The following is a 12771-nucleotide window of genomic DNA, read 5'->3' on the forward strand; positions in this document are numbered from 1 at the left end:
GTTTCTGTCCTTTTTCGTTTGTTTTCTATATGGCACTACAGAGGAAATTTGTGTTATTATGATCAAATCCTCGATCCTAGTTGTATGTAACTTCAATTTCATGCCACATCATCACAAGTAATGTCATTTTTCAATCTTGCTTGACTTACCTGCACAAGCAGTTCCCTCCCCACACCCACGCTCCATTCAGACGCAAATTGCAAATTGGTCCGATTTGTCTGTCTGCATGTCTGCTAGTTCGCAGCATGTCTCAAAAACCTTGAACAGATTTCAAGGAACAAGAGTACGAATACAGACGGGTCTCCTACAACTAGTGGTGCTCATTTTAAAGAGGAAAAGATTCATGGGTGGGGTGTGGCATAGAAAATCCAAGGTATTCAAGTGGATGGTTGAAAATGAATAAAGAAGTGCCTGGAATTGCGTTTTTTCTGCTATGCCCTACCCGTGGATGAGGGCATACTTTTTCCTTTTTAAGTGACTTCAAAGAAATGTGATGGATGATTGGATCATCAGAAGGATAATTTGTTTTTTGGGGGAATCTAGACCAGGAAGCTTTTAAATGACTGCAAGAAAATGTTGCAAGATTATTATTATTATTATTATTATTATTATTATTTACATTTTAGGATATGGATATAAAGATAATTCTTTATTGTCCTCCACATTACATAGAGCAACATTATTATTAAAAGTAGTTGAAGTTGGACATACCCCTGTTGGTCTATTGTCCAAAAATATATATACATATTATCATAATATATATACAGTATGTAAAATAGATGAAATGTCAGATACATTATCTAAAATGTCCCTCGTCCTCTTCGGGGCCCCTGCTGGCTGGTGGTGCACTCAGCACTGCTATATAGCCATACAGTACTTGGTTAGATCACATCAAAGTACAGTGTGTGTATAAAATAAATTTGGAGACAGGAAGAGAAGTTATGGTTCTAGTTTACACACACACACACAGGGTTTTCAGTCTGTGCCCGTGCTGTTTGTAAGGACAGTGCTAACTGTTTTGCATGTACTTCACAGTCTCTCTGCTCACAGTGGTGGCTGCATGTGCTTTCTCCTGTGGATAACTCAATGATACAGTTTCCTCTCAGCATCTGTTGCAGCTACTGGTCCTCCTTCTTAGCTTGCATAGGCTCATTACCCTGAACTACAGTCGAACACATGCAGAGATAGGGGCTAACACCAGGATAGCAGGCACTTCAAAAAGAAGTGGGAAGCCTAATAGCCGGAGAAATAGCAGCGTGGTGTAGAATCAGATGTAAAGACAGAGAAGATGCAGCATGAAGCCCGTTTGAGGGATCATTAAAGACACTGAAGATTTTTGAACGAAGTTATACTTTCACATGAGAACTGTTGCTGTAAATGTAAATACTGGCTGATATTCAGGTTTTGGCTTCAGTCACACATTTTTCATTTTAAAATGACTGATTGTCTAATTTAGAACAAATATTAAACAATGTAAAAAAACTATTGCAGGCAGGCTTGCAGGTACTTGATAATTAATGGGAAATTATTTATGATATGATATGTTTCAGAGAAAGACCCTCTCATCTGTCGGAACTAAGCCAGATGAGGATTAAAACTCTGACTCCTGATTTATGCAGATCCTCCTATTGAATATCAGGGGGGCACTGTCTGGCTAATTATAGCATCCAAGAGATAGCACTGGAGACACTGAAAACCTGCCTGAAACTTAGCAGCTCAGTCTTGTGGCGTTATCGTGTTTACATAGATACACAGGAGCATCATACATGGAAACATGCCTCTGGGCAAACAGTGACTGAAGTGTAGGCAGCCCTTCCCTCTTAAATTGGAATTGTTATTGAGGTGAAAAACGTGGGCAAGCAAACCTTTTAGCCTTTAGTGAACACAGGTGATGTGGGATTTTAGAGTCCTTGCAGAGGAGTGCATTACGGAGCTGGAGTGACTAGCTTTTGTCTGTGTGGGCTGAGGCTCGTTTACCTTGCTGAGAGGGCTATTATACCAGGCACATCGCCCCATGGCTCCTCACATGTGCAGACAAAGTGAGAAAACAAGGACCACCGTTGCACTTCCCAGCAGAATTCATATAATGAAAATGACTTGCCACTAGCCTTCTCTGTCTTCTTGTGTGGGCTGAAGGTGCTATGTCACATCTCTACACCTATGGAGTTTGATTGAGTTTGATGATTTCTAAAGACATTTGTGAATTGCGCATAGAAATCAGTTCATCAAGTCTCCAAGGGCAGATTTATAAAAGTACAGAACGAGAGGTCGAGATAATGAGTGCTGAAAATTCGCCTTACAATACATCTCAGAATAGAATTGGCTGTGCATGAATAACTCCTTCCCCATTTAGACATTTTCATTAAAAATCTTTCTCTATATTGGTAGAGCTGGTGAAACAATATAATACCAAAAAACATCATTTTGTTTTTACCTATTATTTTGCGTCCATACAACATGCCTCTGTGTGTTTGAAAAGTCACAATAGTGGGAGTAAGGCCTGTATTCATTGGATGGAAGTTATTTTGATGAGTTGAAAACATGTAAATGTTGAAGGTGAGTTTAGAGCAAAGACGTGCTTTTATGCTGTTGCAGAACCTGTTGGACACTGAAATCTAATAATTTGTTTGGAATATTGTTACTGGAGTGTGTTTATATCTGATACAGTACAGCACATTAGCCGGGGCATGTGGAGCGGTTGCATTACAGAGAATAAATGTTGGACTCATTCATATGTTCATCCTTTTTTCTTTTCTTGGAACAAAGGATAATGATAATAACCAAATATGCGCTCAAAATGGCCCATGTATCATATTCAGTGATCTCTTTCTAACTGAGCTCAAATTCTCCAAAGCCTACAGGCTGTTACCATTTGCAGCCACTCTAAACATATTACTGCAAGGTTATAGGGAAAGACACATATTATCCTTTTTCTCCTCCACAATAATAATAATAATAGTAGTATACATGTTTTATTATCTGTTTCGGTGTTAGTATATTACTGGTGCTGCTACAATAACAGCAATTACCACTGTTACACAATTATCATAGCAGAACAACTAAAACTTGCCAAAGGGAAGTTGTCTGTCAAGAGTTCAGAGTTAAGAGTTTGTTGCTCACTCAGAGTGTAAAAATCATCACTCTGCCAGCGTTCATAAGTCCACACCCATCAGAGTTAATTAAACACTTCTGATAGCTGCCTGAAAGTCATACACGCTCAATGAGTGGACAAACAAGTCTCCAATCAACACTTGTCAACACACCAAAAAAATCAACACTTTTTAACACTGTAAACATTGCTGTGAACCCTTTGATGCACCCACACCATGTCCAGAGTAAATTAATTAAACACACCATTTTAAATGTTTGTGGCCCAAACTAAGACTCTGTTGAGCTGGAGATGTTGTTTGTGATTGCACTGGGCTGGAGAGTTTGGGGTTGTTTTGTCAGTCATGTACAGTAAATGTTCTGATAAGGGAGGCGGCCATTGGAGAAAGCTGTCTGGAGGCAAACAATCACTGATGTGACTGAAAACAAGCTGTGACAGCTCTGCTGCTTATCCCAAATGCCACAAATGCTAGTGTATAACAGCAAACACAAAGTGTTATCTGTTTAATGTGTATTTAGTAAACAGTATGTCCTTTAACTATAAGGCATTAAAGGGACTCAGGAATGTGTTATGACACTTCCATAAAGTTAGGGGACTTACAAGAGACAGGTTAAAAAAACAGAATGGTCATAACAGTATACTACACTTCCCATAATGCAACTCAGTAGGGTCTTTTGTTAGACCTTCCCTTCCTGGAAAAAATCCTTGTCTTTCAAAATAGAAAGAGCCGGTAAAGATATGCCAAAAAGCTGATTTTATTAGAGTAGATTCTACAGCAGTAAATTGCCTTTTGTAGTGCATTTTATTTTTGGCTTGCAGTGTACGCTTAATTGAATACTAGAGCAAAATGTTCCACACGTCAGTTACTGTATGTTATTGAACCATCAAGCCTTGCTGTCCAGTGTATCTACACGTACAGCGTTCCCTTTGTATACCTCAAACATCGCATTTGTCACTGTCGACAGCTGGGAAGGTGTGGACTGCAGGGTCAGGTCTAGTGTGGCACCTTCTCTTAAGTGGAGAATTATTGCATGAGCTATTGTCTTTTGATTAAATTATCATCATTCTATCCATTTTACTTTCAGTTGCCTTTGGCAGACCCTCCATCAACTTTACACTTCATTATATTGAGATGAATTGACCACTCTTTAGCCAAGTTTGAAATAAATCCCTCATTTAGTAAATAAATAGTAAATAGGGAGTTGCAGCCTTTGTCTTGTTATTTATACAAATCTGTATAAATTGCCTTGGCCTTTGACAAGGCGCACACAATCCAGCAGAGCAGAGCCTCTTACAGTAATGTCTGCCCATCTAAATGGGACGATGAAAAATGGAGAAGAAAAAGACTTGAACAGGTGCAAATGCTGGCTGCATCAACAGATTTCAAATTGTAATTCAAGCTTTTAACATTTATGAAATGCAAACAAGCAGGGGCTTTGCCCTTGGAAATGTGAACAGATGGATAAGCCATCAATATTTTTCAGATTTCTGTCAAATGCTATCCCAGATTAAACTGTATATATGACTAATTAATTTGCTTATCATTTCCAGTGACAAAAGATTTTCAGCTTTGGGGTTTGGTGCCAGAATTCCTCCAAATTATGAGGTAAGTATCTCTGTTCGTATCTTTCTCTCCCTGTTTTTACTGCATGAACAATATGAACAGTAGTTTGCATGCTGTATATTCATGTGCTCTTATCGAATCCTGGTATTTTCCCCTACCCTTGGACTTTACGTTAAGCAAGTCAATTCCCATTAAATATTTCATGACACAAAGTAATTCTGTCAAAATTTCACATTTAAAACTAATTACTGAGTTTATTTTTATTCATAAGCCCCCATCGCCTTAAAATATCTACTTGTCTTGAGAAAATAACATGTTCCGATGACATAAAAGCCCCGTAGTGTTGATGCTCAATTTACATAAGAATTCATGAGTTTGAGATCATTTGTTTAAGCAAATTGGACTTTGAGAACCAAAAGCCTTCAGTGAATGGAGCCCTGGGGGGACGTCTGACATGTGAAGAGAGAGACACACACACACACACACACACACACGCACGCACAGTTGAATCACTATGCTGTTTGATAATCCATCAAATGAGAATAGCCTATGTATAATGTAAGATTGTACTGTGCTCATGTGAAACACTGACAACCATCATTTCAATCATGCAAAGATTTGTGGCTCAGGAAATACAAACTATTAATTTCTGAATTTACCATGACTGCCTTACAGGAGTCAAATTTATATTTTACTGCATGCTGTTGCCACATTGTGATTAGTGGTGCAGGTGAATGCTAATTAAGTCATTACACTAATCACAAACTGCATCTATGAAGTCGTAGGCTACAACTGTGTGCGAGTTTGATGGACTCCTTCTCAGTATGTGTTGTTGTGCTCTCTTGTATCCTCAATCATGCATTATGCATACTAAGCGTGATTAGAAAACAAATAGAAGTAAAGATGTTCCTTTGCCATCCTTTGCCAGCCAAGGATACATCAGATAGTGAGTTTTGTGAATTAATGGGAAACCTCACATTTCATTGCAATGAATATGGCCTATTGTGTTTTCTTATTTAAAGCCTATGAAAACCTGGTTTCAAGTCTTGAAGGTCTCATATTGTAGAAAGTGAGATTTCCATGTCTTATTTGTTTATAAAGCAGGTCTAGGTGCTGTATAAATATTGTGAAAGTATCAACAACGCTCAGTCCACAAAGAAAAGCACCCAGCTCGTATTCAGACAATGTGCCTTTAAACAAGGATGCCATGACTTCCGTAAAGTTGTGATGTCACAACTACCACATGTTGTCACTGCACTCAGCCACGCCCCCAGCAGGTCATCTGCCCCAGGCAATGAGGGGCTGCATGAAGGGCCGGTATAAGATAAATATGAACTTTTTGAACTGTGAATCATGCAAAGTTACGCTCAAAATATAGAGCTGAAAAGGCCCAGAAATATTTGGACAGTGACACAAGTTTTGTTATTTTAGCTGTTTGCGAAAACATATTCAGGATACAGTTATATAATCACTATGGGCTTAAAGTGCAGACTCTCAGCTGTAATTTGAGAGTATTCACATCCAAATTGGAGGAAGGGTTTGGGAATTACAGCTCTTTAATATGTAGCCGCCTCTTTTTCAAGGGACCAAAAGTAATTGGACAATTGACTCAGAAGGCTGCATGGGCTCGTCCCTCGTTAACCTGTCATCAATTAAGCAGTTAAAAGGTCTGGAGTTGATTCCAGGTGTGGCATTTGCATTTGGAAGCTGTTGCTGTGAACCCACAACATGAGGTCAAAGGAGCTCTCAATGGAAGTGAAACAGACCATCCTTAGGCTGAAAAAAAAGAAGAAATCCATCAGAGAGATGGCAGAAATGTTAGGAGTGGCCAAATCAACAGTTTGGTACATTCTGAGAAAAAAAGAGCGCACTGGTGAGCTTGAGAACTCAAAAAGGCCTGGATGTCTACAGAAGACAACGATGGTGGATGATCGCAGGATCCTTTCCATGGTGAAGAAAAACCCACAACATCCACCCAAGTGAAGAACACTCTCCAGGAAGTAGTGTATCAGTATCTAAGTCTACCATAAAGAGAAGACTTAATGAGAGTAAATACAGAGGGTTCACCACAAGGTGCAAACCATTAATCAGCCTCAAAAATAGAAAGGCCAGATTAGACTTTGCCAAAAAATATCTGAAGAAGCCAGCCCAGTTCTGGAACAGCATTCTTTGGACAGATGAGACTAAGATCAACCTGTACCAGAATGATGGGAAGAAGAAAGTATGGAGAAGAATTGGAACAGCTCATGATCCAAAGCACACCACATCTTCTGTAAAACATGGTGGAGGCAGTGTGATGGCATGGGCATGCATGGCTTCCAATGGCACTGGGTCACTAGTGTTTATTGATGTGACAGAAGACAGAAGCAGCCGGATGAATTCTGAAGTGTATAGGGATATACTTTCTGCTCAGATTCAGCCAAATGCAGCAAAGTTGATTGGACGGTGCTTCACAGTACAGATGGACAATGACCCAAAACATACTGCGAAAGCAACCCAGGAGTTTTTTAAGGCAAAGAAGTGGAATATTCTGCAATGGCCGAGTCAATCACCAGATCTCAACCCGATCGAGCATCGATGCATTTCACTTGCTCAAGACAAAACTTAAGGCAGAAAGACCCACAAACAAGCAACGACTGAAGACAGCTGCAGTAAAGGCCTAGGCAAAGCATCACAAAGGAGGAAACCCAGCGTTTGGTGATGTCCATGGGTTCCAGACTTCAGGCAGTCATTGCCTGCAAAGGATTCTCAACAAAGTATTAAAAATGGACATTTTACTTATGGTAATGTTAATTTGTCCAATTACTTTTGAGCCCCTGAAATGAGGAGACTTTGTATAAAAATGGTTACAATTCCTAAATGTTTCATGGGATATTTTTGTTCAACCCCTTGAATTAAACCTGAAAGTCTGCACTTCAATTGCATCTTAGTTGTTTCATTTCAAATCCAATGTGGTGGCTTGCAGAGCCCAAATCATGAAGATTGTGTCACTGTCCAAATATTTCTGGGCCTAACTGTATAAGTATTTCTCTATAATCTTAGATTTGCATGACTAAATTTGCTCTCAGTCAAAGCTAAAGTTTATAAAAGAACATCCCTAGGTACTATTGTTTGGTTTGGTGTGCATGTTTAGTACAGTTTGTACAACAACGTCCTGGGCTTAGTGCTGCTCAAGACGGCAACAGGTTTTCAGGGCCTTTAAAAGCTTACAGGAGTTGTTTTTGCTCACCCCAAAATATGTTTTTATGCACTTGGGCAAACGGGCAAAGCAAAATGACCGGCTGTCATACAGTGGCAGGAAAAGCACAAGTGTAACTAATAACATTACAGATGCTTAACGATGCTCCTCTCCATCTCAGTGTCCCTATAAACTGCACAGCCTGCTGGAACACCTAAATGGAAGACAGCCATTATTAATGTTATTAGTTACACCTGTGTGTTTCCTGCTCTGCCATGACAAAAGGTCTGCTGTGAAACAGGCCTGTTAAATGAGATACAGAACAAGATCTCTTCTTTTGCAGTGGCCCAATGCAAAAACTAAAAGGTGGTCTGTATGATTAATTTCTCTAGGGCTCCTCGTGTCTATCTATACAGTGACTGTATTCAGGCTGTTAATCACATTAAAGACAAAAATGACTTTTAAAAAAGTAGCCAGCTGGAGAGGAGTCAGTTGTCACTGATCTGGCTGACAGTTGGTGCTTGAGGAAAACAACGGTTTCTTGTGAGAGGAGGTATCAAGAAGGGGATTTCATTTCTGCCAATTAAACAGCTTTGAGATAAACAAAGTCAATCTGACATTTGGATGGCGAGAATAGACCAGATAGAAGATGAGGGGTTGCAAGCTCTTTTCAGAGACCAGAGATTAAGCATATAGTGCATGCTATACGCTCATTACTGTGTAGTGTGACGATACACAAACCAGTATATCACATAACAAAGTCTCACTGTAAAACACCCCTGAACATAAAAGTGAGTTACTTTTATCCAATAAAATCTATAATATCAGTAATGAAATGGATTTGTTTTTATTTCTAATCCTAAATTATGTGCAAAACCCTTGATACAGTTAATGGTCACGGTTCACTATCAATTCCTGATTAAATATTTCTTCACTTAGCCTAATATTAACACATACTTTCCCTGCCTTTATTAATTTACATGTAAAACTAATCATCGGCTGAACCAGTGTATTAGTCATTAAGTCACTACTAATATAAATATCCCCCTTTTACTTAACCATGTAGCTTTAAAATTTGTTGTGGTCTCTGTAAATACACCCAAAGCAAAAATTAGGTTAATGCTCAAGATATTTATTCATGTTATTTGTTTTGTAATATTAAAAACTACTGTCTTACCAAGTAAACCACCTGGCGGTGAACTGACTCCCAGTATCATTTGATGTGGTCAGTACTACTGTACGACTGTACTACAGAAAATATTCCTTACTGTCAAACTCACACTGAAAAGCTGTCAAATGTACTTTTTAATAACACTAATGAACCACATTTAGTTCCCCAGTGTCTGTTTTGGTCACTTTTGGTTCCCTTGGTCCTGCTGAGCTCTTGGTTGTTTCAATTCGACATTATTATCAAAGTTACTTCTTCTTAACAGAATTGTAGTCAGCATTACCACAAGAAAAAATCCAAACACGGGAGCCATTTCTGATACAAGAAGGAAATAATAAAAAAAGGGTGGAAGAGCTCAAAGCCTCCAAGTCAACAAATTAGTAGTGTTTCACACTTTTCTTTTTCCACAGGTGTCTCATGACTTTGCCATTAATTTCAACCCAGAGGATGATGAATGTGAAGGTAAGGAAAGGCTTTGTACACCAGTTTCCCTGAACAGTGCATCTCTATGCTGATGGTACTGGAATTAACATCTGTAATCTGACAACACAGCTGCTAAAATACCAATAACGTTCAGCGGGCTCCCCATCACAAATGTCAGGTAAATTAATGTTTGATAGATCATATTCATAACATCCAACAGTAAAGAAGAAAACCAACTCCTCTGTACTGAGATTTGTGAGCATTTCTATGTGCATCCTTCTCTAGTTTTGTACATACTCACGACTCGGTCATAGTAACGTTTATGTCCGATTGTCTTTATGAATTTCATTATTGATTATCTGATTGTTTGTATACATGAATAAGCTGAAATCTAAAACTTTGTGTGAGGCAGAAAACATATTTAGGCCACTTTTAGGCAGACTGCAGGGAATGATTAATCCGACTGGCCTTTTAGTTTACGGTCGCTTGTTTACTGACAGGTTTAGATAACTGTATTGATGTGTCCTTCATTTTGCTCTGTGCTCTCTTTGATCAGAGATCCAAGGAGTGGTTGAGGCGTACCAGAACTGCCTTCCTAAGATCCAACTGTATGGCCCGACCAATGTTTCTCCCATCATTAACAGGATAGCCAAGCTGGCAGCAGGCGACGGCAACATTAAAGATGCTTCTGTGAGTGTCCCTTTATACTAAGAAAATATATGGATGTAATACAGGCTTTTGTTGTTTTGCCTCTCACTGAGTTCCCAGAGTGAGTAGCCTCTGGTTCACCCCGCTGTTTATAGTAATGATACCCAGAGGCGCAAAAGAAGAAGGGGCCATTGTAGAATAAGTTAGTATTCTTTAAATTATGGATTTAAGTCATATAGTACCGTATTCATGGTGTATTTTCTTTGGGCATATTTCCATATCATTGACCCTTTTTTTGTGTTTGGAATTATCTCATGAGCTGCAGTTAAAATGAGATTTAATAGAGTTACTGTGCTCCTTATCTTTCCTTAACATGCCTTTGGGAGTAAAACCGCTAGTCTTTTATCTATTTACTATCTTAAAGTACCCACCGGCTGCACAAACACTATGTTCTAAACTATTACACTCGTGTAATTGTGCTGACCTTCATGTTATTATTTACTCCTCAATGTCAGTGTCTTTGATCCGTGAATGAGCTGCAGTAAATAATTAGGCTTTCAGGGCGGACATTAGAAACACACACACGCTTGGGATATTCAGAAACACATAAACACATACCAACAAACTAACCACTACTCATGGGACCATTCAAAAAGGATTACATTATATTGTGTCATGTTAATATTCTTGTACTGTACAACTAATATTATACAGTTCAGTGGTCACATGAAATTCATTTCACACATACATGCACACACATAAGATGTCTCTGCTGCTGTTTGAGATGTAGTTGCTCTGTCTTGTGTTTATCTGTTCTTGTTTTCTGTGTACACACATAAACTTATTTACTCAGTGGGGGCTGTAAAATTATCCTAGACAGCATGAAAGGCCTACTTCAGACCACAACACACACTGAGAGGTATCCGTGCTTGTAGCCACACGTTGCTGTTAAAGTGGGTTAATGTTAACATGGATTCATTCACACTGAAAGCCCTTATCTTCCTCCAGCGATACCACATCCTGCTCATCCTCACGGATGGTGTAGTGACAGACATGGCAGACACGCGTGAAGCCATTGTACGCGCCTCCTACCAGCCTCTCTCCATAATCATTGTTGGTGTGGGCAATGCAGACTTCACAGACATGCAGATTTTGGATGGAGATGATGGAGTCCTACGCTCACCGAAGGGCGAGCCGGTCCTCAGGGACATTGTGCAGTTTGTGCCCTTCAGAGACTTCAAAACGGTCAGTTTTTTTCTTTGTCTGTCAGTCCTCACTTGTTGACTTTCAGTTTTCTCTTCAACCCCACTCATTCTGACTGCTGTGCTAGTGATGCTCATGGCTCATTAAACCTTTTTTATATGACGTCTCCCTGCCTTGTTATTTAAAAGAGCAAACAGGAGGCTTTTGCTGGCTTTGCCAGTGCTACAGATGGGCATCATGGACTGGAGGAGATCCAGAACTCCTCAAACAAGAATGTTTTCGAAATATAGCTACATGCAATCAGCAACATTTCAGCTGTTCAGTTATACTGTCGGTTGTAGAGTAGATGTCTCATGTTCTAAACCCCAAATTTGTGTTACAGTATATATTTACTGCATACATGGGTGGTAGATTAAAGAAAACAAACGGAATAAATGAGTGGAGAAACTTAACAAATGCAGATGCTTCCATACAGGGAACAAGGAGATGAGTATGAAAATGATGTGAAACATATGGTATGATTTTCACAGTCACCTGATCTTAAACCATTTAAACACCTATGGGAGATTTTTAACCAATGCATTGTGCAATGCTTTCTAGTACCATTATCAAAACACAAGTTAAAGAGACTTGGAGAATCTGTGCAAGGAGCATTGAAGCTGTTCTGGAGGCTTGTGGTGGCTCATCGTACTGACACACTTTATGTCAGTTTTCCCTTTAATTTGTCACCCATCTGGTTATTCATTAATATAAATCACCCATAGTTTGAGGAAATAGGATTTAAAAAACATTTAACAATGAGAGCATCAACTAAAAACACTGCAAGACTTTATATTATTCATTTTTATGTAGCTCTTAGGATCAAGGTGGAAGAGAGTTTTTCCAGAGACACGAACAGAACAGTTACTCTCTAATACAATATCTGACACTGACATACTTCTTTTAATTTGTCTGAAACAAAGAAAGTAGTCCCAACACCGTCCATAGTCCCCTGATCAGGAAAAAAACCTTAAAAGCGTCATTGGAAAATGTTCTGTATCTCAGATTAAAACAATATGTAACAATTGTTTTGACAACTCCAGCTGTTCTCTGTTTCTGTTGCAGGCTTCACCTGCAGCCCTGGCCAAATGTGTTCTGGCAGAGGTGCCCAAGCAAGTAGTAGAGTACTACAGCCATAAGGCCATCTCCCCCATGTGTCCTGTGAGGGACTCATCGACCCCCATCCTCAGCCCGGTCGCCACCACCCCAACAGAATAAGCACCAACCCTGTTCCTGGGACCGAGCTTTGACCACAGCACCAGTCCAGCAAACTGAGAGGGAGAAAGGACGCATGCCTTGTGATTTTGGACAAGGAGTGAAGAGAAAATCTTTCTAAATGTGTTGTTACTCATTTATTTCATTTTTCACCTCTATCAAAGTGTTTACACAAGGACAGTGCGACAGAGACTGTGGGTTTTGTGTGGATCCGGCGCTTCTCC

At 39.5% G+C, this 12771-nt stretch overlaps 1 protein-coding gene across 1 annotated transcript in view; it reads left to right on the plus strand.

Annotated features, from left to right (window-relative positions):
- The window catches only part of cpne7 (copine VII), a 28173-nt gene extending 15623 nt beyond the window's left edge, over window positions 1-12550 (plus strand). The window contains exons 11-15 of the mRNA XM_070908960.1: window positions 4661-4715; window positions 9430-9481; window positions 9999-10132; window positions 11099-11335; window positions 12398-12550. Coding sequence (XP_070765061.1) covers window positions 4661-4715; window positions 9430-9481; window positions 9999-10132; window positions 11099-11335; window positions 12398-12550 — 631 coding nt within the window. The remainder of the gene's footprint in view (window positions 1-4660; window positions 4716-9429; window positions 9482-9998; window positions 10133-11098; window positions 11336-12397) is intronic.
- The last annotated feature ends 221 nt before the right edge of the window (window positions 12551-12771 follow it).

The sequence above is a fragment of the Enoplosus armatus genome, chromosome 1 (genome assembly GCF_043641665.1).
Source record: "Enoplosus armatus isolate fEnoArm2 chromosome 1, fEnoArm2.hap1, whole genome shotgun sequence".
In the NCBI taxonomy this organism is placed as follows: Eukaryota; Metazoa; Chordata; class Actinopteri; order Centrarchiformes; family Enoplosidae; genus Enoplosus; species Enoplosus armatus.